A 26,522-nucleotide genomic window follows, 5' to 3' on the forward strand; every position below is an offset into this window, starting at 1 on the left:
GGGATTGGATCAGTACAAAGTTGAGGAGCCCCAGAGAACCTAACAAGGAGCTAAGAATGAACAAGAGCAGGAGGGCCTGCTGCTACCTTCTAATCTTCTGATCACCAACTGCTTCACACCATGGTTAACATGTCATTGCTCTGCATCTGTAAGTTCCTATTCTTTTATTTTTATAACTTTTTATCCACATAAGTTGTAAATGGTGACTCACCTCTGAGATTGTACTTGACATTCCAACATGTAACTGCACCCTCAAAGGCATATCGCCTTCACTGGCTGGGATGCCCCTACAGCAGTTGCATGAGTCCCTTCTTCTCGTTTTGTTGTAGAGAATGTCAAAGACTCAAGTCACTGTCTAACTCCACTTTTTATTCCTTACTCGTTTTTTAATTTCCTCAAAACTGTCTTTTTTTTTTTTAAAGGTTTTATTTATTTATTCATGAGGGAGAGAGAGAGAGAGACAGAGACACGGGCAGAGGGAGAAGCAGGCTCCTCACAGGGAGCCCGATGCGGGACTTGACCCCAAAACTCCAGGATCACACCCTGAGCTGAAGGCAGACACTCAACTGCTGAGCCACCCAGGCATCCCTCCTCAAAACTATCATACTCATGTGAAGGTTCCTCGCTTTCTGAGAAAGCCTCAACTCTTGACTCCCATCCCTTGTGCCCACTTCCTGGTTTTTCTCTCGGGTCACTTCTCCCAAGGAGGTTGTATGAGTTTCCTGTAGCTGCTATAACAAATCATTGCCAACTGAGTGGCTTAAAGGACTGGACATTTTCTCTCTCGAAATCTGGAGACCATAGGCTCCAAATCAAAGTCAGCAGGACTGTGCTCCTCTGGGGCTCTAGGGGAGGCTACTTCTGTGTCTCCTTGTTTCTGGTGGCTCCAAATGGTCTGTGGCTTATGACTGCATCTCTCCAGTCTCTGCCTTAGTCCATGGATGACTGTCTTCCCTTCTCCCTGGGTCTCTCCTGGACATTTGTCATTGACTTGGGGCCTGCCAGGATAACCCAGGGTGATTTTATCTTGCGGGTCTGCACTTACTACCTCTGTAAAAACCGTTTGTCCAAACAAGGTCCCATTCACAGGTTGCAAGTGTTAGGATGTAGACGTATCTGGGTGTGGGGGGGGGCCACCATTCAGCCCACATCAGGGACACAACTATATCCTTATGGAGAGTTACTGCAAAGGCTGCGAGAAGAGGCACCCTCTCAAGGGGAGGTAAAACCCAAGCTGGGCAGTGAGTGAATTTCCTTTGCTGGTCATGTGACTAGAGCAATCGAGATGTGTTTCAGCCAAGTTTCAAACAAAGCTCACCATGGGACTTCAGGCCACTCTTGGATGATGGAACTGACCAATAGGATAGCTTCAAATACCAGAGGTCAAACTGTACCTTGTTCAGCAAAGAACAAGGAAGTCAGATGTCATTGTTTGTCATCAGCAGTCAAGTCAGTACAAAGACCAGAGACCTGGTGCTGGCCCTCACCTAAGCCAACTGGCCGGGTAACAAGACTCTGGCCAGGCTGAGTCAGAGTTTCCTCACTGGTAAACCAGGGATTTGGGGATAACAGTGTGTGCTCTGCTTATCACAGGGCAGGGGCAGGGCAGCTGATGTCTGCGAAACAGTTTGTAAACTGTGAAGGGCTCCACACAAGCAAAGTTTCCCCTCTGCTTGCATTGGTGGAAAAATACTCTTCACTGAAAATTTCAGAAGATTTTAGTCTTGAATCCCCTAGAAGTTTGTTCTATGACTTTGGGAATTTGGGCAAGTTACTTAAACTGGAGATGGCAATGCGATCCAATATAAGGAATGTTGGAGAAGGTAAGTCTAGGAAAGCCTCGGAGTACTACATAAATGCAAGATTCTTTTTTTTTCCTTAAGATTTTATTTATTTATTTATTTATTTATTTATTTATTTATTTATTTATTTATTTATTTGAGAGAGAAAGAGCAACTGCATGAGCTGGAGGAAGAGGGAGAGGGAATCTGAAGAAGACTGTGCTGAGCACATAGCCCAACACAGGACTCGATCTCATGACCCTGAGATCTTGATCTGAGCCAAAACCAAGAGTTGGCTACTCGACCGACTGAACCACCCAGACACCCCCATAAATTCAAGATTCTACCATTATTATAGTTTTTCCTATTTCAGCAAAATAATATAAAAGACATTATGTAATGTATTCACATCTTTTCATGGGTAAAACTTTTACATATGCATCCATACTTACTGCCCACATTCTACATGTTTGTTGGAAAGGGGATGAAAATTTACCCTCAGAATTCACTAAGGTCATTTATTTAACAAATATTTATTGAGTCCTGTATGTCAGGAATTGTTCTGCACATTGCAGAAAAGCAGTGAACAAAATGGGTATTGTCTGCACCCTAATGGAGCAGAATTGATGCTGGAGAGCTAGAGAATAGCCAGGTGGACAAGTGAGCTGGAAAGAATAGCAAATAATGATATGAGCTTAAGAAAAAACCTTCGTGTGGGTCTGATGGGAGTGGTTGAAATTTTAGGTGGTGTAGCCAGAGAAGGTCTCAGCAAAGGTAGTCACAAAGATCTGAGGCAGTAAGGGGAAGGAGCCCTGTGGTGTCTGGGGAAGAGCTCTCCCAGGACAGGAAGGAGCCTGCCTGGTGTTTGAGGGGAGGCCAGAGCCTGGTGCCCAGACGGGTCCAGAATGGGGGAGGGAGGGAAGATCACAGAGATGGAGGGAGGTCAGATCATGAGTCATTAGGGGGCCAGGTGGGCACTTGCACTTTTCCTGAGTCACATAGGACCATTTTTGCTAAAGAAGGATGGGTATGACTCGTGTTCTCACAGCGCTCCTCTGGCTGCTGTGAAGAGAATAGACATAATGTCTAGAAGTCTTTAGAAATGAGTATAGGTACTTGAATTCAGAAGTTATACTGAATGAAAGTCATTGAAAATTGTCAAAGGATGTCAATTATATCTTAATGAACCTGGAATGAAAGAATGATAGATAGATAGATAGATGATTGATAGGTAGGTAGATAGATAGATAGATAGATAGATAGATAGATAGATAGATAGAATGATTGGGTTTTTTTCCCTAACCTAGAGCAAGTGGTTCTTGCAGAGAAATAGTCTACTCATTTTTCTACACAAATGCCACAGTGCAGGCTGAAAATAAAGAAACAAGAAGGCAAAATTTGCCAAGTGTATTCAAACAATCGTCTGGCTCCCAAGCTCAAGCCATCAGCCCTCAAGCTTAGAGGAGACCAGTTTCCTTGGTCTCCCTCCCACAAGGAAAGCTTGGCTGCATCTGGGGTGGCCAACTGCCAGAGGGCCAGTGCCACAGGGGCCGTAGAAGCCCCAGTGGGCGGTCAGGTGGGCTGCTGGGTGCAGCCCAGCGCAGCACCCCCGCTCCTGGCATGGCTTTGTCTCTTTTCCTCTCCTGCTCGGGTTGGTCCAGAAAGAGAACATCAGCGGTTCATCCACTCTGGGCATTAAAGATGCTATAGGTTTCATCGTGCAGACCAGTAGGGTCATGGGCACCTGCAAACAGAAACTGGGCATGGGATACAGAAGCATATATTGGCCACAAAAAGGAGTAAAGCACTGACCCTATGACATGAATGCCCCTGGAAAACATGAGCTGAGCAACAGAATTCTGTCCACCACAACGAACCACGTATTGGTGGTTCCACGATCCATTCTCGTGAAATGTCCACAAGAGGCAAATCAAGAGACAGAGAGCGGATTGGTGGTTATTCAGGACTTAAGGATGATGGGGTGATAGCGAATGGAAACCGGGATTCTTCTTAAGGTGATGAAATATTCTAAAACTGACTTGCGGTGGTGGTTGCCCAACTCTGAAAATTCTAAAAATGACTGAATTGCATACTTTAAATGGGTCAGTTTTATGGTATGTGAATTCTATTTTTTTTTTTTTTTGGTACATGAATTCTATCTCATACACACACACACACACACAAACACAATGCTTTCTTGTGACTTCTAAAAAATGTTGATAATTCCCAATGGAAATATTTATGCCTAGCCAGTCGAGTCTTTTATTTATTTATTTTATTTATTTTTTCAGTCGAGTCTTTTAAAAGTGAATTTGGGGCACCTCGGTAGCTCTGTGCGTTGAGCACCCAACTCTTGATTTCAGCTCAGGTCATGATCTCAGGGTTGTGAAACTGAGCCCAGCGTCCGGGCACTCAGCAGGGCTGTTTGTTCCTCTTCCTCTGCTCCTTTCTCCACTTGAGCGTACGTGCTCTCTCTCTCAAATAAGTAAATAAATAAAATCTTTTTTAAAAATTGTTTTTAGGGCACCTTGGTGGCTCAGTGGTTGAGCATCTGCCTTTGGCTCAGGTCGTGATCCTGGCGTCCCGGGATCGAGTCCCACATCAGGTTTCCTGCATGGAGCCTGCTTCTCCCTCTGCCTGTGTCTCTGCCTCTCTCTCTGTGTCTCTCATGAATAAATCAATAAAATCTTTAAAAATTGTTTTTAAAGTGCATTTTCAACCCTCATTGACACACAAGAAAGGATAGTTTCAAGGGACTGGAAGAGATGACAGGGTCTCTGCCTGTGACATAGCTGTTGGCTCCCTGTGGGTGGGGAAAGCACCGGGACAAATATCCCACCTGGGACCAACTACATCATCTGCAGGGCACAGTGCAAAATGCAGCAGACCTCTTGTTTGAGACAGCTACTAAGAATTTCAAGATGCCCAGTGGAAGCCTGGTCCTACCACCTGTCCTCTTCTCCAGCCATGGAGCGGAGGGGAGGGCTGTTCTCACAACATGAACCTGCTTGGAGGAAAATACACAAGGAGATGTGATTTCCACAACAGCTACCAACATGAGGTACTGACAGCTCAGTGGGTCTGAAATAGACACAGAGAACCAAATTCCTGGGTACAAAGAGGTGGGGGAAAATCTTGCAGCAATCAGAAAACCATTCCTCAAAAGAATGGACATCACCTACATATCCCAACGCCTCAGTGGTTTACTCACGTACCTGCTGAAGTGAATTACAGTATTTAGCTTTAAAACACTAATCCAGGTTTTAGTTTGTCACCAAAGCGGCATGTCAATTAACCTTCCTTAATCATTTGCTAGGCTGACTGGCACATTGATGACTAACTCCTTGCTTGTGTGAAGACCAGTGGTTCAATGCTCCAGATTGCAAGGTAAATAGTCAAGTTGATGCTCTGAGCATTATGCAGTTCGGTGCATACTGTGGGAATCATTCTGTGATTCAGAAAAACACACAACTACCAAATCATATATCTGTACAGGTCTGACTCACACTTCAGACGCATTTATTTAGGGATTATCAATTTAACAGAATACAAAGGGTCCCTCTTGCTATTTTTGCTGTTCAGACTTGCCTAAAGCATGTCATCATGCAGCTTAATATCACGGTGGATTTTGAAGGTGGTTTGTATACGCCAGAGTACTGCCTTATAAGGGAGGCGGTAGGGGCAGTCAGCCTGGAAATAGCCCCAGGCTCAGCCCTGCCAAGAAATAGCCCCATGACTGTGGGCAAGGAATTGATCCTTCTTGGGCCTCCGTTTCCTTATAAAAACAGGAGCTGGTCTCACTTATCAGGTCTCTAAAGTTGTTTCCAATTTTAAAATTCAGTGTTTCATTCCCCCATCGAAGGCAAGAGAATCATGATGAAGGGAACCATGGGCTGCTATTGATGGCATTGGTCTTGATCCTATTCCTTGTCCTGAACCAAAGTCCTACTCAGAGTGTAGAGCAAGGTGGCTGGAAGGATGGAGATGCTGGAGATGCTGGAAGGGATGATAGGACCAAGGTCTCCAGGGTCAAGGGAACTGCCGCTTGTTTATCAACACCCTTGGACTTAACTGTGTGCCCGGCATTGTTCTAAATGCGTCAGAAACACTAACTCACTTCATCTTCAGGCAGCGCTAGGAGAAATCTCCATACTGCTGTTAATCAAACCTGACAGAGAAGGAAACTGAGGCCCAGAGAGATGAAGTAACTTTCCCAAGGCCACAGTGGGTGCCTAGTGAAAGACTGAAGCTGGGATTTGATCCAGGGAGTGTAACCCTACAAGCTACCCTTCAGAGGTTAAAATCATAGGTGCTTTCTAGTTTTTAATGCCTTCGTACCCACAGGGAACCCATTGGACAAATCAGGCTGCCAACAGCAGAAGAAATTATAATAGGCCATCAGGAAAAGGGGCCCATCTCCAGGATAGTCCCAGGTTTGCTATTCCAAAGAATCTTCACGAAGAAGATAGTTACTGCCTGCTTTTACATAGTTAGGGACCACCCAGTCGGGAGGCTGGGAGACTGCCGGACAACCTCAGATCATCCGAGATTCCTGGTACCTGTGTCTACAAATGGGCAAGAGTGGAAGGGCTACTGGGATGGTATGTATGTGGTGTGCACACATGGAGATGGGGGTAGAGCTTAACCTCATTCTTTCCTTGACCCCAACACGCATCAGTGGGATAACTGCTGCTGCCAGACACCACCCGCCCAGTGACTGCAGGGTAAACGGTCAGCAGAGGAAATGCAGGTGCCAGAATGTGCACGAATTCTGCAATTTCTATCTCTAAGGGCATTTCCCCATCCCCCCCCACCCCACCCCCCCTTTCCAGGATTTCCAAAGTCTCTTGTTTGCGTGTGATTTTCACAGTATTGTGGACTCATTCTTACTTCTTCAAGGGCAGGGACTAAGCCTTGCTGGTCTTTGTCTGCTCAGCAGCTGACACTGTGTTTGCTGAATGAATAAATGATACACTGCACACCAAATGACGTCTGTTTAGCTTACAACTGGAAACCACCACGTACTGCATGTTGACTACTGGTTTGGATTTCAAGGTAAATACAGACGTTTCTAAGGAAGCATTTTTGGGTTTTGGGTTGTTTTTTGTTGTTGTTGGTTGTTTTTTTGTTTTGTTTTGTTTTGTTTTTTTACAGAATGACTTGGTAAGCTACTCATTTTTAATAGTTACGTCTGGATCCTAAAGAACTCTTAACTGCATCTTAGTCTCTAGACATTTAGTATTTAAACACATATGTTCTGCTGTAATATCCCTTTTCTATTCTATGAAGTTCCCTTTTTCTTAAGGGAAAAGAGTGAAGACTGCTTTTAAACTCAGTTTGACATAGTACATCCGATCATTTCACCCGGCGTGCCTTCTGACTTGTAATTTCCTTCTAACACGTTCGACTTTTGATCTTGAAGCACAAGGGCCGTACTTTTATTAGGTTTAATTTACTGTAAAGCTCGGTGTTCCCTGTGAATCAAACCATAATAGGTGAATAATCACAGGCTTTAGCCAGCCAGGTTTTAGTTCTGCCGAGTAACTAGGAAACCGACTAATAACAGGAAGGTAAAAAAAAAAAATGTTAGGAACCCTGATATCGCCCCAGAGCTAGGATAAGCCATTTTATTATGTGCAGATGACTGTCCAAGCATAGAGGGGGACCAGCTGTGGCGTAGATCCCAGGGCATGGGGGTGCCCGGATGGGTCCAGGAAGGGAAAGCAGGGAGTGACGGGGGCTTGGGTTGGAGTCAGGATTGGGTGCTGGCATGTGACCCCACTTCCTCTCCCCCACCCCAACCCCGGCCTCCCACACCTCTTTCAGCTCCACCATTTGTGCCTCTGGCCAGATTATTTTCAATGGGGCTTCACACATTATAACTGAGAGGGTAGGGATGATTTCTTTTTTCAAGTACATGCTCTTTTTTTCAAAGGGTTTTTCATAAAATGAAAAGGGAAGAGCTTAGAACAAGAAATGTAATAGCTATATCACTTTGAGATTCTCTTTACCACGTACTTAGGGCTCTGATAAGTTCTTTACACATCCAGTTCTACGCAGAAGGCTCCTCATGGCCTGATGACGTAGGTTCTATAATCGCCTTTTCTTCTGTAGAGGAGAAAACTGGCCCAAGACTTCACTAGTCAGAGCAGAAGAAAACATCATCAGGAATGGATTGTCTCTCCATCCTCCTCTTTTGACATCTTTCTGCTCAGATGTGTCGGAACACCACCCAGCCTGAGCAAAGCTCCCCTCCAAGCCCCCAGCCTGCACCAGCGCCCCAGGAGGGAACATGGCTTCCCCAAGAATCAGTGGCCGTCAAATGACTCGGGGAGCCTCTGAGCCTGCACTGAACACCCGCAGTCGTGGCAGCAGGTGCTATGGAAAAGGTGGTCCCACCTGGGGCGGCTGAACTTAACAGGATGGCTGTAGGCCTCAAGCTTCTCAGACACTATCAAGGCCTGGGTGAGTAGCCTTGGGGGAAAAGTCCCTCTATTAGCTGAAGCTGCAGCACAGATGAGTCAGTATTTTCTGCTACAGTGGGAAAAAAAAAAAGTAGCATACTCTTCAGTCTCCATGGTAACTTACTATGGATCTGCATCCCATTTATGAAACTCCTTCTTGACCTATCTGTGATTTCTGATCCTGGACTGAATATAAACTGAGAAGCCATCAGAATCAAATCAGTCTCCCAGAAATATCAGACCCCCTCCACCGGGCTGTTGGAGCTGTGTAGAGCCTGCCTCTGCCCCACGCACTGGTGGCACCTGAAGACCCTCAGGCGTCTGGAAACATCACAGTGCAATAGTATCTCAATTATCCGGGTAACGCCGGATTTAGGGTTGCCATGGAAACCGGGAGCCTTGGTAACAGAGAAGGAAGAAGGCTCCTCTCCCTTCCCAGCAATGCAGTCCCTGAGATGCGCCAAGTTTCAGTGCCTCGGCCTTCCCCACGCTGGGCTGTTTTATTTGATACCACCCTCGGGTATCTAAATAATTCTACCAAATACTGAGAAGCTGAGTAGGCCATGCACGCATTTCTAGGCATGGACTCCTATTTTCTGCAGGCAACAGAAACCAGCAGTTAGGGGTGATGGTTTGGGTTGCGATTGGGAGTCAGATAAACTTGGGTTTCAACCGTGATTTTCCCACTCGTACGTTTTGTGACCCGGCAAGTTACTGACCCTAAGGCCCAGCTTCCTGACACTTAACGTGGGGGACGGGATCGCTCTGGAGAACGACGAGCATCGCCGGCGGCTGAGCAGGGCTCGGTTTCCATGCAGGCGCCGCTCAACTCTAGGGGGCGCCCCTCACACGAAGCCGGGGGCCGGGGGCCGGGGGCGTCCCGGAGCGGCGCGGGCTCCGCGGCCCAGCCGAGGGCCTCGATTCGGACCTTTTGGCACCGCAGACGCATTTTGGAGACTTCGTGATAGAATGAGAAATCGCGAGGCCAGGAGGGGGTCCAGGAGCCGGGCCGGAGGGAGCCCCTTGTTACCCAAGCCCCGCGGCCACTCGGTGCCCCCACCCCGCTCCTGCCCGGGCCCAGGGGCGCCTTTGGGGTGAAGGCCCCGGGACGGGGGGAGGGGGGGAGGGGAGGCCCCGCGGTCCCAGAGCCGCAGGCGAGGGCCGCAGCCAGGTGACAGCGGGCGCCCCGCGCCGTCCCGGCAGGAGGGAGCCGGCCCCGCCCCGCGCCCCTCCCCTCGCGTCCTCACCCCTCCTCGGCGCCGCTGCCCGCCCTCCTCCTCCTCCTCCTCCTCCTCCTCCGTCCCTCCACTCCTCTCCCCTCCCGCCGCCCTTCCTCCCCCTCCTTTCCCTCCTCCCTCCCCCCCTCCCGTCTCTCCTCCTCCCGTCTCCTCCCTCCCCTCTCTCCTCCCCTCCCCCTCGCCCCTCCTCCCCTCCCCTCTGTCGTCTTTCCTCCCTCCTCTCTCCTCCCCCGGCCCTGAAGAGCGCGCCGCGGAGGGGACCGGCCGGTTACTTCCTCCGGTGGCGGCACGGAGCGCGGTGCGGCCCGGTCCTCCAGCCCCGGAGCCGCCCGCCTCGCCCCGCCAGCGTCCCCGGCTCCCGACCCCCGCCGGGTGCCCGCGCCCCGCGCCCCGCGCCCCGCGCCCGGACCCCCCCGCCCCGCCGCCCTCGCTCGCGTCCGACGCGCCCCGCGGAGCCCGGCCCCGAGAGCCGCCCGCCCTGCCCGAAGCGGCGCGGTAAGAGCTGGGCCCCGGGCGGGGGGGGCGGGAGGGCGCCCTCGGCGCGGCTCCGCTCCCGGGGACCCAGACCCCCGGGCGGCGGACGTGGGCAGCCCCGAGGTGCGGATCCCGGGGCACAGCCGGGGTCGCGGCGGGGCGGCGACTGCTCATCCGGGGGCCCGGCTCGGAGGCGGGAGGTTGGGGGGCGGGGGTCCGGGCGGTGATGCGCGGGGGTCCGGGGCGGTGATGCGCGGGGGGGGGGGTCCGGGCGGTGATGCGCGGGGGGGGGGTCCGGGCGGTGATGCGCGGGGGGCGGGGGGTCCGGGCGGTGATGCGCGGGGGGGGGGGGGGTCCGGGCGGTGATGCGCGGGGGGCGGGGGGTCCGGGCGGTGATGCGCGGGGGTCCCGGGCGGTGATGCGCGGGGGGGGGGGTCCCGGCGGTGATGCGCGGGGGTCCCGGGCGGTGATGCGCGGGGGGGGGGTCCCGGCGGTGATGCGCGGTGGGCGGTGCGGGGAATGCCCGGGCGGTGATGCGCGGGGGGACCCGGCGGTGATGCGCGGGGTGGGGGTGGGGGTCCGGGCGGTGATGCGCGGGGGGACCCGGCGGTGATGCGCGGGGTGGGGGTGGGGGTCCGGGCGGTGATGCGCGGAGCCGGCCGCGTACTTGGGCCGCGGCCCCGGGTGGCCGAGGGGACCGGCGGGGCGCGCCCGCCTGTTCCACTCGCTTTTGTTTCTAAAAGGCAATGCGGGTTTGGGGGGCTCCATCCAGAGGGCGCCCCGCGCGCTGATTCCGCGGAGGGGCCCCCGCGCGCCCGGCTCTGCGGTGACTTACCGGAGCGCGCGGGCCGCGCAGGGTGCGGGCGGGGAGGGGCGCCTGGAGCACCTGGAACACCTGGAGGCTGCGGCTCCCCCGCAACGTGCCAGGTCCCCGGTCACCTGCTCGGCCACCCCGGGCCCTGGCGGGGGGAGGGGGGCGCCGGGCGAGGGCGAGACCCCCAGGGCGCCCCGGGGCTCCTGGATGGGGGCGCTGGGGCCGCGGGTCGAGCGTGGGAGCCTGTCGGAAATGCGGGTGTGGGTGCGCGGAGCTGCCTTTATTTTCGCCTTCTTAAAGGATTTTGAATGAAAGGTTAACATTTGCACGTCTGTGGGTTTTTTGGTTTGGGTTTGATTATCGTTTTTTTTGGGGGGGGTGGTTTGTGCGTGTGTGCGTGTGTGTGTGTGTGTGTGTGTGTGTTTAAGCACAGGAGACTCTTAAGATATTGGCCTCTATTCAGTTGCAGGGTAGCTTAAACTGGTAGAAACGAGCTACTTATTTAGAAAGTAAAGAAGTGAGCAGTCCCCTTTGGAGATAGAGGTGATTCATTTTAATTCACCAGCAGGAGATTGTGCTGGTCCTGGATAATGGAGGTGCCTGTGCGCTGTCTGTCCACACCACCCCCAATCTTGGAGATAAATCTCCAAGTTAAGGTTTATTAAAATTCTGAGTGATATCTCAGTACAGTAAATGTTAGCACTGTGGGCCCTGCAGGGAAATATTCACTCATTTCTGAGGTTAGTCATTGCTCTCTCTAAACTGATAACTTTCCAAAGAAAGAGCAAACCAACCTTCCAAAGGCAGCAAATGGCTTCGTTTTTTGGCTTTTGTTTTTCGAATTTACCCAACTCTAAACCTGAGCTCTGATCGCTCACATAAATGATCACTCCCTTCCAGGAAAGGTACTGTTGTTAGGCAAGTTCTCTTTGTTTTAAAATTTTACTGTTCCCAGCTCACACATTTCTGCCATGTTTTCTTTCCTTTTTTTTTTTTTTTTGTTGTTGTTCAAAAGCAGCAATCAGTAGAGCAACCCGCGAGGACTTGAATTTAAAATTAATTTGGGTAGAGAAACTTGACCTGTCTGCCACCTTAACAAGCTTTGTTGAGTAAAATAAGCGAACTTCAATTTCGTTAGTTATGTGTCTGCCTGAAACCATTGGAGGAGCACTTTGATTCCACATGGTTTTTACAAAACAAATTAAAAGCTGGACAACAAAAGAATTCTATTCTGTGGCTAGTAATTAGAGCTCTTTATGTGGGAGTGGTAGACTGCCTTTTCTCCTGCTATTTGTACCCAAAAAACCAGGCGAGCTTTATCCAGTACCTTCCATACCAAGTCGCTCTGTCCATTTGTTTGAGGCTGAAAAAAATGTCCAATAAAGTCAGCAAGGTTATCTGCAAACCAGACTTAGAAAAAGAGCTGGCCTAGTGGGCTCAGGAGGGACCACTGGTAGCTGTTAAGATGTCTTTATCATTTGGGTCTTCTATTTAGGGTTTGTTGATTTAATCAGCAGGTAACAGGATTTAGTTCCTAAAGCTCAGAGTTAGGAGGCACGTCCCATGGTTAAAGAGTAGAGAGCAGGGCGGTGGTCTAAGAATATTTGTATGCACTCTCTCCACTCCATAGTGATATGGTGGGAGAAGACCCATGCCTCATCATCCTGTTACTCCCCATGAAGGAGATCCCCTGGGATTGATCTGCACTGTGCCCCCCCTTAGTAGCTCTGCAGGAGCTGTGTGATCCTGGGCAAGTCATGAGAGGTCTCTGGGCCTCCATTGCCCGGTAAGAGGCAACATCGCCGAAAAATGTTACAACACCTGTGTCTCAGAAAAGTCAGGAAGATTCAGTGAAGTGGGAATGGGGGGTCGCCCAACTTGGGCTTAGCTCTTGACAGGAGGACTCTGTCCCACTGGGATCATTAGTAGTGAATATTGATTCCTGAGTGCATGTGGATGGCATGATCCACCAAGTGGAGATTCTGAGCCAGGGTGGCCACTTTGGAAGCAGGACAACCCTTTCTCTACTCCCATCTCGCCCCATAGGACTATTAATTTATTTTCAGTGTTTTCCGGCCTCCATTGGCCACCATGATAATTACTCGTACTCTGAGGGTTTTAACAACCTTCCCCAGCGCCTCTTGCTTGCTCTGTGGCGTAGACTCTCCTCCCACGCTGCCTCTCTAGCCAGGGGTGTGTGTGTGTGTAGTAGTAGTAGTTGGGAGGTCTGGTTTAGCCATAACGTTGATCATAAAGAGAAAACAAAGTACAAACTCGAAGTAGTCACGGGGAAATGGCCTACTTGCCACCTCCAGTAAGCGCTGTCAATTGCACAATGTTTTAATTGCTCGAAATTTCTGGTTGTAACAGGTGGCAGCACCCAGGGGAGATCATGGGGGAGAACAATTAGGGGGACCCTGTAAAGCTTCCTCTAGACCTTCATTCAGTTCCAAAGCCAGGAAGCTGGAGTTGGGGGGTGGGGGACACGGGGCGAGGCTTGCCCCATGGGGTAAAGGTTACTATTATTGATGCTAGCCCAGCCCCTTTGAAAAATGAGTTTTAGTTTTAGTTGCTCTCTATTTTTATATGCCACTCTGGTGGCGTTATCTTGGTGCCTTTCTTCCTTATTAATATAGAACTTACCCAGCCAGCCACATGTTAGGGCTCCAAGTTAAGTTTTCAGCGTACAGCACTGTCCACTTGCAAGCCACAGAAGTAACTATAAAATTTCCAAGAGCCCATTAGATATGGTAAAGTAAGTGAAGTTAATTGCAATATATTTCAATTAACTGAATACATTCAGAATATTACATTAACATGCAGTAAATAGAAAGTCTCGTTACTGAGATACTTTTTTTCTACCAAATCTTTGAAATCTTGTGGCTTTTACATGCGGAGCTCCTCTCAGCCCATCCTAGCCATGGGCCTAGCCACAGGAGGCTGGTGGCTACCACGCTGGTCAGCTCAGGTCTGTGTAGTATAGGCCTATACTGAGCAAGTGAGACCGATCCATGATCGGCATTACTTCCCCCTCGAGGAGACGCACAGCTGAGCAACACACACATCGGACACATCTGGAGTGTGTGCAGTGAACACAGGAGGATCTGGGACAATGCAGGGGGTTTGGTCTGAAGCAGTGGTTCTGGGAACCTTTTATGTCCTTCCTGGGAATGTTTCCTCACAGCTTAGGGAGGGGTTAGGGCCTCGAAGGCTCTTTCCAGCATGCTGACCCGGAGCTGGGTATCTGGATCCACCAGGAGTTCCCAGGTTGAGCTGACTGCCTCCCCTCCTCGCTTTTCCCCAGCAGACAGGAGTGGCCTGTGCCTTCCTGGCACCCGCCACCCGCACTGAGGTCCTACGCTCTGAGCAGACCGTGGACATGGCAGTGAAAAGCAGCTCGGCCCACTCCTGTGATGGAAAGATGGGGTCCTCCTTGCTCAGCCCCCCTAGCCTGGCTCCCTTGGGAGGCCCTGACCAGCCAGCCAGAAAGTGACTTTATGTGTGTGCTTCATATCTAAGTGGAATTCAGTAGAGAATCGGCATGATTATTTAATTACTTGAATAGCATGCCCTTTGCAAGCTGGGCCTTTTGAGTAAGAACTGGCATTCAGTTTTGAATGACCTGTCTTGCTGTAGAACTTGACAGACTCCACCAGAATTAGGGTTGACGCAGCCAGTACTTCTTAAAAATGTGCATGCTTTGCTGCCCCCGTGACTCTTTCTTTATGTCTTTTCCTTTTTCTTTCTTTTTTTCTTAAAGATGAATGACTTTGGAATCAAGAACATGGACCAGGTGGCCCCTGTATCTAACAGTTACAGAGGGACACTCAAGGTAAGTGAGCAAATCTTAACTGATATGTTTTTTTAAAATATAGGAAAACTCCATCTCTGGGAGAAAAAAATAATATGCTAGGTCCTAAAAGATTGGCTCTAGCCCCAGCCTTTTAATTTACGGGCTGTGTGACTCTGGATTGTTTGCTTAATCTCTCTGGGCCTCAGTTTTCTAGTCTATAAAATGGGTCTCCTGATGCTCGTTCTACTTGTCTTCCAAGATATGAAACCATTTAATTTGCAGATGGTGAGGCCTTTGTGGTTTTATTTCTGAGACTTCTAGCAGGTGAAAAATCCTATGATTCTCCATAGGGCAGAGCTGGAGAAGCTGTCTCTCTACTGCTCACTCGTGAGTTTCCCCAGGGGCGAGGGGTTGGTTCTTAAAGAACTAGAAAGAAAAGAGCTGAGAGGAAGAAGACCAGCCCCACTGTGAAGGCTTCTTCCTTCAGAAGAGGCAGTGACCCCAGGGCTGCAGGCAGCCTGTCCTCACTGCCACAGAGAACCAGTGAACCAGTGTGCCTATTGGCATAAACCAAAGCACAGATGAAAGATAAAGGAACCTTTTCTGGTGCATAATAACCAAATCTCATGTAGCTTCTGTCTCAATCCTTTTGGGAATGTTCTTGAGTAGCACGAACAGATCATTTCCCATTGGCTTTCTCCAAATGTGACAGCGAGATTTGATTGTTTTCTTAGCATCCTGTAGTAAACGGGTTTTGGAGCAGTGATTTTAGACTGGTCCCCTCCAAGCTCTTACACAGATGTATCCCTGGCGTGTTATATTTTCCTTTGTTAAGTCCTTTTGAGGTTGTTTGTCTGGGAGAGCCCAAGGAGCCAAAAATGGGCACAGGCTCCTCTAGAGTGTCACGAAGGTCACGAAACTTCAAGCCAATGAGTTTTCTGGTTTGATTCGGTCAGATGTTTTCAGCATGGCACAAACTGTACAAGAAATTGTGGTATTGAGTTTGTAACCACACCCCTGGAAAGAGAAATTCTTCCTTCTATAAGTTAAAAAGAACTTGATGATGCCCATGTGATTTCTGGGTTTGGAGAAGAAACAGTAGTTGCTGAAATTGATGTGTTGAAATACTCAGTGCGAATTTGTATTGTCTTTTGGCTTCCTGATTTTAAAAAAAGAGCTTCCAGTCAGGAAAGGAGAGGCATTTCTTGGTCACCTGGGGGAAACACTAGTGGGAATTTAAAAAATCAATTGGCTGTTTCACCAAAATTATCCCTGAAGTTAGTTTATAAATCTGGATGTGGATTTCGAACTTGATTGTTTTTTCCCTTAAGGTTTTGGCTGTCGAGCATTATTGTCTTGGGCTTGGGTCGGGGAGGAGGAGGGGGCTGCTGGGCTTCAACATCATTGGGACAGGATTGTCTTGAGTGTTTTCGGCTGAGTTCCAACTTGTGCTGCCTGCCTTCTTACGTAATGCGTCATTCATTGTTCTGCATTTCTAAGAAGAAAGCACACAAACCGATTTTATTTGTAAATGTGTTGCACATTTTTTTTAATTGATGACTCAACAGATGGGTCATGTATTACACATAACATGGGCTTTCCAGTGTATGTTGGAAAAATATACCCATCTTTTACGTTGTTCCTCAGCAAGTCAGGCAGCAATGAATCAAGACTTCATCTGTTACTTATAAACAGGTCTTACATTTAAAGGCTATCTTTTCTTTCATAAATTTTAGACGAGATCAACACACTGTGGGGCTTATCTTTCCCTGTGTCCCTGTCCACTTTGTCCCCCTAAGCTGTAAAGACTTTAACTTGAAACTTTTTTTTTTTCCTTTAGAAATCTTTCCCCTTAGTTAATGATGGGGAGCCAGGGGTCCTTTCAACACCTTTACTTTTATAAAATTAAACCATGAGGAATGTTTTACGGTCTTCTGAACCTTTGGAATTGGTGAGGGGAAAAAAAAATCTAGTTTCAATTAAAGCATGCCACGGTTAAACAAAAATAAATGCTTCCACAAATAATTTATCTCACTGTTTTCCAAATCTCACTCACTCGTCTGCCTCTGCTTTAACTGCAATGAGCTAAAACTGTCCTGCTGAGGGTCTGACTCAGTTTCCCTCTGATGTGGCTGAGGGGCCGGGTGTTTGGACCAGGTGGTCTCTAAGTCCCACGCAGCACTGTTGTTCCAAACTCTGTTATTTTTAGGTTTGTTTACTTATTTTATTAATTGAAATTCATTAGGCCATTCAAAATAAATTTCCAGTCCTTCCGACTCCGTGAGGTCAATGCAATGATCCAGAGTAAAATTTGGACTGTGTAGACGTCTGATCAGAGCACTGACTGGTCAGTTCCTTTGATGGCTTTATATTTGCCAGTTTCATCAGGGTGCATAAGTAAGATCGCTCATGGACGACCCCTTTTAAAACAGGTAATTAAATGAGTTTAAAGATTAATTTCAGTTTTCTCCTCCATCTGTTTTGCAGCGCCAGCCAGCTTTTGACACCTTTGATGGGTCCCTGTTTGCTATTTTCCCCTCTCTAAATGAAGAGCAAACACTGCAAGAAGTGCCGACAGGCTTGGATTCAATTTCTCATGGTAATTTGTTACTCAGACTTGACAAACTGTGCATGGTTTCCGGTAGTTCAGTTAATAAAAAGATGACAGTTGGTAAAGCGACAAAGGTTGGTGTCTTGAATCTTTGGTATGAGAAGTCGGATGGTGGCTCTGGGCCTGGGAGAAGACAGTTTTCCTTCTTTATGAGCCTGTTGGTTCTAATGTCATCTGCTGCCAGACGCACCCTGGTGAGAGCAAATGCCTTGCTGGTAGCAAACTGCAGGGGAGCCCCTGAGATTTTCAGTGGGATGTTTTCATCACTGTAGCAAGCCGGGGCTCCATCTCCCAGGGGGACCTGCAAAGCAGACCATTAAAGTGCACTCCAGCTTCTCATTCTGGGGTCTTATCATCTGTTAGATCATCCCCCTCTGGAGTCTTGGGGCAACAAATTATACTTGCTAATATTTGCCCATCTGCATTTACTTTTGTAGGTTTTTTTTTTTAAGATTTTATTTATTTATTCATGAGAGAGACAGAGGCAGAGACACAGGCAGAGGGAGAAGCAGGCTCCCTGCAGGGAGCTTGATGTGGGATCAAGCACCCCGGGATCAAAACCTGAGCCAAATGCTGATGCTCAACCACTGAGCCACCCTGGCGTCCTATGTCTGTAGTTCTTAATGTTGTTGTTTATTATTTTTTAAACGGATAGCAGTCAGATAATGCCTGCACAATTACTGTGATAGTGTTGTTACTTGGAAACATTCCAGAGATTACTTTGTCATACGAAGTAGGTGCTAGAAGATATAGCCCCGAAAACTAATTAAAACACATGCTTGCATAAGCATGCCATCATGTGCCAGTCATTTATCATTCTTGAAATTGCTGAGCGAATCCAGAGAAGATTGTTTTTCATTAAAAATTGCAGGTGTGGGGATCCCTGGGTGGCTCAGTGGTTTAGTGCCTGCCTTTGGCCCAGAGTGTGATCCTGGAGTCCTGGAATCGAGTCCCACGTTGGGCTCCCTGCATGGAGCCTGCTTCTCCCTCTGCCTCCGTCTTTGCCTCTCTCTCTCTCTGCGTCTCTCATGAATAAATAAATAATCTAAAAATAATAATAATTCCCTTTCCTTAAAAAAAATTGCAGGTGTGTCAGAAGTCCCTTTGCCTGCTGCTTAGTGTAATGGAAATCACTTAGGGTGCATTTGCATCCCTTAAAACTTTTGACCAAAACCGCGTACTTTCTTTCTTGTCTAAAGATGTTAAAGGAGATTTAGATAGAAATTTCAGCTAAGGGGGATTGTTTTATGAAGTTCTGCAAAATGATTTGCAAAATAAAATAAAACTTGAGTTTTATTTTAGATGTTTTTTTAAGATAATAATATTTTTTCAATTCCTGTCCCCTCCCTCAAATTTTTGTTAATATTTATACTCCTTTAAGGAATTACGTCAAGGTTGGAGACTGCAGTTGTTCTTACTGAGAACTAAGATTTCTCCCCTAAATTCTCTATCTGGTATTCCCAGCTTGAAGTCCTCATGTCCCCATGGGTTTCTTTTTCTAGATTCAACCAACTGTGAATTGCCTCTGTTAACTCCGTGCAGCAAGGCTGTAATGAGTCAAGCCTTAAAAGCTACCTTCAGCGGCTTCAAGAAGGAGCAGCGCCGCCTTGGCATCCCAAAGAGTAAGTGCCAGTTTTTCGAGTCCTTTCTCTGAGTCTATGTTGTACTAGAACAACAACTCTTACCACAGTTGCTTGAGATGACTTTTTTTTTTTCAGCTTTGTTAGGGCATCTTGCAGGGTGGCAGGGATGTGGTTAACCTGAGCCACTTTTTATTCTGACCCAGTTAACCGAATGCTTAATTCATCACGATTAGTGTCTTAGAATTTAGCTGGGTGGCTTGCTCCGTGGGCGGGTCTCTGGTACGCATCTGGATCAGGAGTGATTCTGGTCTCCTTGTCTCCCTCCACATTTTCTCCCTGTGTGTGTTCTGACTTTTTCTTCCCTCCCCTGCAGACCCCTGGCTGTGGACCGAGCAGCAGGTGTGCCAGTGGCTTCTCTGGGCCATCAACGAGTTCAGCCTGGTGAACGTGAACCTCCAGAGGTTCGGCATGAACGGCCAGGTGTTGTGTAACCTGGGCAAGGAGCGTTTTCTGGAGCTGGCACCTGATTTTGTGGGCGACATTCTCTGGGAGCATCTGGAGCAGATGATCAAAGGTTCAGCTGAGTGACTGACGGGGCTCCTCCCCCTTGGGGAAAGCCATGGTGGGGGAAGGGTGATGGGGGGAATCAGTGCTCTGTGATCCTACTAAGTCAGGGTTTCAAATAATGTAGAGTAAATTGCTTGAAAATGCCACCAGAGTGAGTCAAATATGTGGCAGTGATTATGGGTTTTTAATCCACAGAAGTGTGTGTGTGTGTGTGTGTGTGTGTGTAGCATCAAGTATAGCCACAAGGCAGTAACCTTAGTCACTCACTTGTTGACGGTGGTCAGATGGCATGTGTCAGAGGAGTGCGTGTTGGCTCAGATATGGAGGCCAGCAAGAAGTCATCCCGTGTTTTGTGGCTCACCTTATCGAACCCAGAGAAGTAAGTCAGCCTCAATGAAAGGGAGCCTTTATTCAAACTCCGTGAATTAAAAAAAAAAAAAAAAAAAAAAAAACTCCGTGAATTTTAGAGTAAATTTTCCTGAGACCAAAAGGAATCTGACAACATGAATTTCTTTGGGTTTTAGATATTTAAACAAATGCAGAAGTAATTGACACATATTTATATGCTGACACATTATACAGAAACTGGCCACGGAACAAAAGCACTCTCATCGTATAGAAAGTCTTGGTGTAAGCCTTAGGAGAGTGTCGAGAGCAATGTTAAAAATACATCCAGTTAAAAAGAAAAAAAAAAATTCTAGTGAGGGACTAGGTTAAAAATATAAGACAATTAGTGCATTGGTGGAGTTCAGGGCCGTAGTAGTCCTTGTTCACTTGATTTTAAACCCCGAGTTTCAACACCTTTTACAGACTCAGAATCTTTAAAAGACTTGAGAAGGCTTCAATCCCCTTCTCTTTTCAGCAGTGCCTTTTGAGGCCCATGGAAACTTATTTTTGGAGACTCCCAAATTCTCCCTAAACTTGGACAAGTCTGATTTGACAGGTTTCTGATGGGTCTGTTCACTGGCAGGTTGGGCCCGTTTTGCCATTACTCCGGGCGTAGGTCTGTGGACCAGGATGTGTGGGTGTGTGTGGTTCCGTGTGTTTGTGGGAAGTCAGCACACACAGAGAATGCTAATAATTTTTCCATTTCCAAGGTCTGGGGCACTGTGGTCCCCCCTTGATAGCCCCACAGCTCTGTAGGGTTTGAAGCCACGAACCCTTGTATCTGGCAGGAACTGGATCTGCTTTACTAACCCCCTGTACTCCCAGCCCCTGGGACAGGTGGCGCTTCATAAATATTTAACTACCTATTGATGGCATGGATGAATTAAATTCACACTCTAGATATTTAAGATTATGCAGTAGAACATTTCACGTGGCCAGTGTCCGCATTCATTTTGGAAAACGTCCTCTGGCTATTAAAAATTCATTGCCGTCTCTAGTTTTTGAAAAAGACCAAATTAAAAACAAAAACAAAAACAAAAAACAAAAAAACAGACCGAATGACACCGAATACCATCAGTTTAAATGTGAAGCGTAAATGCATTCAGGTTTTCTAAAATAACCAGACAGCAGTCATTTAGAAATACACTTTTTTTTTTCTGTGCGTAGTTTTTAACTTTGATTTGTAATCCTACCTCTCCCGTCTGTTTTTTCAGAAAACCAAGAAAAGACGGAAGATCAGTATGAAGAAAATTCACACCTCAACTCAGTCCCTCATTGGATTAATAGCAATTCACTAGGTCAGTCCAATCAGTTCTGCCCTGAAGACCTTGCTTTTAGCTTTTCCTATTAAATTTGGGTTCCTAACCGCCTCCCCCAAATAAATAAAATAAAAATAAATTTGGACTCCCTAGCAGGAGGTCTGAAGGCACGATCTAGGCCTGTGCTGTCCCGTGGGGTGGCCACATGTGGCTGCTGAGCTGCTGGAAACGCGGCTGGTCCACACCTAGACGTGGGATAAGAATACAATGGCTCCGAAAGGCTCAGTGGAACGAAGAATGTAAAATGCCTCCTTAATAGTTTTTAAGAGATTGATTACATGTAAAATGATCATTGGTGACACTGAGTCAGGTTAAATATTAAAATATTATAATTAATTTTCACCTGTTTCTCTCTACCTTGTTCCTATGGCTATTAGGAAATTTAACATGGCCTACGTGGCTGGCATTGTCTTTGCACTGGCCAGTGCTCTCTAAGGCAGTTCCCGGAGCACGGGGCGGAGCGAAGTGAGCATCTGATGGCTGTGGTCAGAGCTCGAAGGATAGATAAGAGGTGCCAGGCACAGGAAGCATGTAGAAAGCAATTCTAAATTTGCTCTGATCTTTGGAGCTTAAAGAAGTGGCATGGAATTCGGGCCTTCTGGTCACTGACACTGATGAGTGTAGGCTCTGGGTGGCCCCCCTCGCCAGCAGAGGGAGGGGATGTTCCCCTACAAGTCACATACTGGGTGGCAGATCACTCAGGCTCTCCGAGCCTCACTTCCCCTGGAAGTGAAAGAGCCTCTGCCATCCTGAGAGTCACATAAAGCATTTGATGCACTAGAGCCGGAGAAATGTTAACCTCAAGGAGGGTCACGTCTTGGTCCAGAGGCAGCAGGCGCGTTGGGGAAGGGCTTGTGGGCTGACAGCATGAATGGCCACCTGCCAAAGCCTCCTTTCCACCGCGGTCTTGGGGAGGGTTAGACCCTACAGAACCGGTTGCATTTGATTCGGCTCAAGGGCATGGAGGGTCTCCGGTGACCCTGTCACTCCACCTAATAGCTCTGCCTTCCGACTGTCCCATCCCAGGCTTTGGCGTGGAACAAGCAACGTATGGGGTGCAGACGCAGAATTACCCTAAAGGCGGCCTCCTGGACGTGTGCGCACCCTCGGCGGCACCCGGCACGCTCGGCTCTGAGCAGGAGTTCCAGATGCTCTCCAAGTCCCGGCTCAGCACCGTCAGCGTCAACTACTGCCCGGTCGGCCAGGACTTCGCGAGCGGCAACTTGAACGTGCTCGCTGGCGGTTCTGGTAAGTGCAATCCCCGTGTGCCGAGGGCTCCGCAGTGTCACCACCGCGGGTGACAGGCTTGCTCAGCACGCATCGACTCCCTCCGGGTCGCAGGCTCCGGGCCCGACTGTACGGAGCCTGCTCGCGGCTGGATCCCTCCACCCAGTGGGATATTTGGGGAGACCATGCAGAAACAGGACATTCCTGCAGTCAGAAGCATCCCCCCCACCCCCCAACCAAGAGGCAACCACTGGCTTGATTTTTGTCATTATAGGTTAGTTTTTCCTGTCCTGGAGCTTGATAGAAATGGAACCATAGCATTATGCTTTCTTTCATGTTTGTCGTTTGCTCACTATGCCTGAGACCCGCCACGCCGTTGGATGGGGCAGGCGGGCTTTCTTTTTTCATTGCTGTATAATATTCCATTCTGTGAGGTGCACTTGCTGCCGCTGGTGGAGGACGTGGTTGTATAGGGCGTATAGGGGACAAGTGCTCTTGAGAAGTCCGGGGCTCTGCACCAGCAGGCTGTCGGTGGGGTGGGGTGGGGGTGGCTGGCGTGAACCCCAGACTGGCCCACGGGCCCTCACCATTCGGGAGCACTGGACAGTCCACTGTCCCCAAGGGCTCAAGCCTTGGTGCCCGGTTGTCTTTGCCAGGGAAGCCCCGGGACCGCGACTCCCCTGAGAACGGCGCGGACAGCTTCGAGAGCTCGGACTCCCTACTGCAGTCCTGGAACAGCCAGTCGTCGCTGCTGGACGTGCAGCGAGTGCCGTCCTTCGAGAGCTTCGAGGATGACTGCAGCCAATCCCTGTGCCTCAATAAGCCGACCATGTCCTTCAAGGACTACATCCAGGAGAGGAGCGACCCGGTGGAGCAGGGCAAACCGGTTATACCTGCGGCAGTGCTGGCTGGCTTCACAGGTGAGTGTGTCACCTGGGCTGTCCCCGCCTCCTCCCCTGGGCCCCCGCCGTGTTCCGCCGGGGTGTTTCTGGATGGCGCACATTGCATCTGCATCGCACATTTCATGCGTGGCTGTCGTCCCAGATCAGGCAGGCTGTGTCCCTGAATTTGTAGAGGCCAAGCTCTCAGGAGCTGTCGTGTGCACGGCTCAGCAGCGTGGATGACGTCCATGGGCCACTCCGTCACCTGGGCTGTGCTCGGCCAGCCTGCAGAGGAGGGGGCGGCGGCCATGCAGGGGACATGGGCCTCTGGAGGCTTTGGCTCTGACTCACCCACTCCAGGAATCCCGAAGAATGTAAACTGGCCCAGGGAGGGACGTTATTGTTATTGAGCCAGCCTCAAATAACACAGGGACTGTTTACCTTTGCTTTTGCTGCTAAAATCCATCTTATTTTTAAGATTTGGGCGAGAGCTATTTTCGGCAAGGGACAAATATTAAGGCTGCTTTTAGAACCAAATATTTCCAGTACTTTAGCAAAAATACCAAGATTTTTTTTTTTAAATTGCTTCATGGGTCCTTAAATGTGTTTTTTTTTTTTTTCATATTTTGACCATATGGAGCGACTAGATTTAAAAAAGTGCCTACTTAAAATAGTAGGTTAAACTAAGAATACAGAAGCATCCATTTTTTTCCTTTTCTGTCATTCCAAACATGCACGGGAGTGAGCTTGATAAGAAAATAAACAGCTGTAGCGTTGAGGTCTTTCTCTTTTCTTTTTTTTTTTTTATTTATTCAATGAATGCATTTATTTATTTTGAGAGAGAGAGAGAAGTGTGCAGGCATACACCAGTGGGAGGTGGGGAGCAAAGGTGCAGAAGGAGAGAGGGAATCCTAAGCAGAATTCCTCTCTGGGCGGGGATCTCAACACAGGGCTCGATCTCACAACCCTGAGATCATGACCTGAGCCAAAATCCGGAGTCCGGCGCTCAGCCGACTGAGCCACCCAGGTGCCCCTTGGTGTTTTTCACTTTAATATTAGTTACCACTTGTTGACTCTCAGCTTTATGTGGTTAATGAGGCATATATATGGTTGGTTGTCCTTGGGACGTGTCCAGCGCAGGTGGGGGTATTAACCTGTTTTACAGATGGGACAGTTGGCTCAGGGTAGATCGTGCTCCATGGTCACACCAGTAACCCAGTTACCTCTGGTCCCGGAACTCCCGTCCTTGGTGCTTTAGAGCCTTCTTGCTGGTGGCCGTTGGGTCTTGAGGAAGAGCTGTTTGATGAGTGTGTGGTCTGGGGCAAGGCACCTTGCCTCTGAGCTGTGCCTCATCTTTAAAATAGTTACAGCAATGCTCTCGTCACAAGTTGGTGGTTCTAAATATTAATCCACAAAGAGTATATGAGAAGCAAAGCATACCTCACAGAGCCGGTGAGGCCATGGAGACAACCCCAAATGTCCAAGCAGCTGTTGAGTAAACTGAGTCTTGGATTAAGCAATTTACCCACCGTCACTGGGCAGGAAGGCTGTAGCCTAGGATTCCAGGGACATGCCTCATTCTGTGGTGAAATGCCCCTTTAGCCTGTCCCGCTGGGTGGTTCTAGAAATGAACCCTGAAACTTATGACATAAGGAACAATTAAAAAGCATGAGGATTTTTTTTTTTTTTTAAGATTTTATTTTTGGGCAGCTCTGGTGGCTCAGTGGTTTAGCACCTGCCTTCAGCCCAGGGCGTGATCCTGGAGACCCGGGATCGAGTCCCATGTCGGGCTCCCTGCGTGGAGCCTGCCTCTCCCTCTGCCTGTGTCTTTGCCTCTCTCTCTCGCTCTCTGTGTCTCTAATAAATAAAAAATAAAGTCTTTAAAAAAAAAAAGATTTTATTTTTAAGTCATCTTGACACCCAGCGTGGGGCTCAAACTCATAAGCCTGACATTGAGAGTCACATGCTCTACAGACCCAGCCAGCCACACAGGTGCCCCCAAGATGAGGAATCTTGATGTCCAGAGTTGGAATTTTCTTCCAGAAAGACCCAACTCAGCAACTGAGGGCGTAGTGCTCCCCTTTCCAGGAGTGGGAGGCGGGGAGGAAGACCCCACATTGGGGGTCTAGCCTCATGCCATTCAAGCATTCAGCGCTGCCACCACACTTGGAGTTGTGCCTTCACTTGGCACCCTGCCCAGAGTTGGGCCTCACGTTCCTCAGTGAGCCTATTTCATCAGAAGGACTAAAGCCTTGCTGTACTTTATATTTTTTATTTTTTTAAAGATTTTATTTATTTATGATAGAGAGAGAGAGAGAGGCAGAGACACAGGCAGAGGGAAAAGCAGGTTTCCTGCCAGGAGCCCGATGTGGGACCCAATCCCGGGACCCCAGGATCATGCTCTGGGCCAAAGGCGGCGCTAAACCGCTGAGCCACCCAGGGATCCCCATTGCCATACTTTAAAGCGAAAAAAAAAAAAAAAAAAAAAACATGTAACAGGGAAGCCTGGGTGGCTCAGCAGTTGAGCACCTGCCTTGGGCTCAGGTCGTGATCCTGGGGTCCTGGGATCGAGTCCCACATCGGGCTCCCTGCATGGAGCCTGCTTCTCCCTCTGCCTGTGTCTCTACCTCTGTGTGTGTGACTCTCATGAATAAGTAAACAAAATATTTTATAAAAAAAAAACAAAACAAAACTGTATAACACATCCCCCCTCCTCCCCCCAGGAAGCGGACCTATTCAGCTGTGGCAGTTTCTCCTGGAATTACTCTCGGACAAATCCTGCCAGCCGTTCATCAGCTGGACCGGGGACGGATGGGAGTTCAAGCTCGCCGACCCCGATGAGGTACGGCCAGAGCCTGGGAAGTCAGTCTCGGTGCTTTAAAACCTGATTTCATCACTTTGGGCTCATAAATTCAATTCTCTGGGCACAAGGCAGGGTTCACCGCTACAGCTGGGTCTAGTGTTCTGTGGGTGAACACACGGGCACCGGGCGGGCATCTGTGAGTTGCTCTCTCGTCTGATAAAAAGGCACAAATGGTAAACTGAGGGTGTCTCCTGACCGTCCGAATATACCATGGGAAATTTGCTTTTTCCCACTGTGGGGATGAGCCTCCAGCAGCCCTTGCTGGTCCTCTGGCTGGTGCAGCTCTGCCCAGCTCAGCTCAGGCCTTTGGAAGCCCTGGAGGAGAAAGCAGAGGGCAGACCCTCCAGGACGGCATTCGAGAAGCCTGTGGTCCCTGGCAGCAGCAGAGGGCAAGCTGTCGCCTCCCCGACTCCCTGGGGAAGCAGAAGCATTGAGGAATGCAGAGTGTCACATGGCTCCGAACCCCACCCAGCAGCTGTTGACTGTGCTGACTGGAGCCAGAAGCCGGGAGGTGGGGGGA

General features: G+C 48.9%; 1 protein-coding gene and 2 long non-coding RNA genes across 4 annotated transcripts in view; 2 read left to right on the forward strand and 1 right to left on the reverse strand.

Moving 5' to 3' along the window:
* Window positions 1-6,635, forward strand: LOC140621680 (uncharacterized). Its single transcript, XR_012021457.1, has 3 exons — window positions 1-148; window positions 5,098-5,168; window positions 6,126-6,635. It is a non-coding gene; the product is annotated as an uncharacterized lncRNA (long non-coding RNA).
* On the reverse strand, window positions 6,632-8,594 carry LOC140621679 (uncharacterized). The gene is made up of 3 exons (XR_012021456.1): window positions 8,370-8,594; window positions 7,800-7,920; window positions 6,632-7,255 (listed from the first exon to the last, which is right to left on the reverse strand). It is a non-coding gene; the product is annotated as an uncharacterized lncRNA (long non-coding RNA).
* The window catches only part of ETS2 (ETS proto-oncogene 2, transcription factor), a 20,881-nt gene continuing 2,580 nt past the window's right edge, over window positions 8,222-26,522 (forward strand). The window contains exons 1-9 of one of the 2 annotated variants that reach the window (XM_072806992.1): window positions 8,222-8,246; window positions 14,532-14,603; window positions 17,052-17,163; window positions 18,678-18,797; window positions 19,132-19,332; window positions 20,927-21,010; window positions 22,058-22,279; window positions 22,915-23,178; window positions 25,863-25,981. In XM_072806992.1, the coding sequence (XP_072663093.1) occupies window positions 14,532-14,603; window positions 17,052-17,163; window positions 18,678-18,797; window positions 19,132-19,332; window positions 20,927-21,010; window positions 22,058-22,279; window positions 22,915-23,178; window positions 25,863-25,981 (1,194 nt within the window). In that variant the 5' untranslated portion in view covers window positions 8,222-8,246. Of the gene's footprint in view, window positions 8,247-9,852; window positions 9,979-14,531; window positions 14,604-17,051; window positions 17,164-18,677; window positions 18,798-19,131; window positions 19,333-20,926; window positions 21,011-22,057; window positions 22,280-22,914; window positions 23,179-25,862; window positions 25,982-26,522 lie in introns of those variants that run through there. The other variant, XM_072806991.1, reaches the window with a different exon arrangement.

Source organism: Canis lupus, chromosome 30 (assembly GCF_048164855.1).
Source record: "Canis lupus baileyi chromosome 30, mCanLup2.hap1, whole genome shotgun sequence".
NCBI lineage: Eukaryota > Metazoa > Chordata > Mammalia > Carnivora > Canidae > Canis > Canis lupus.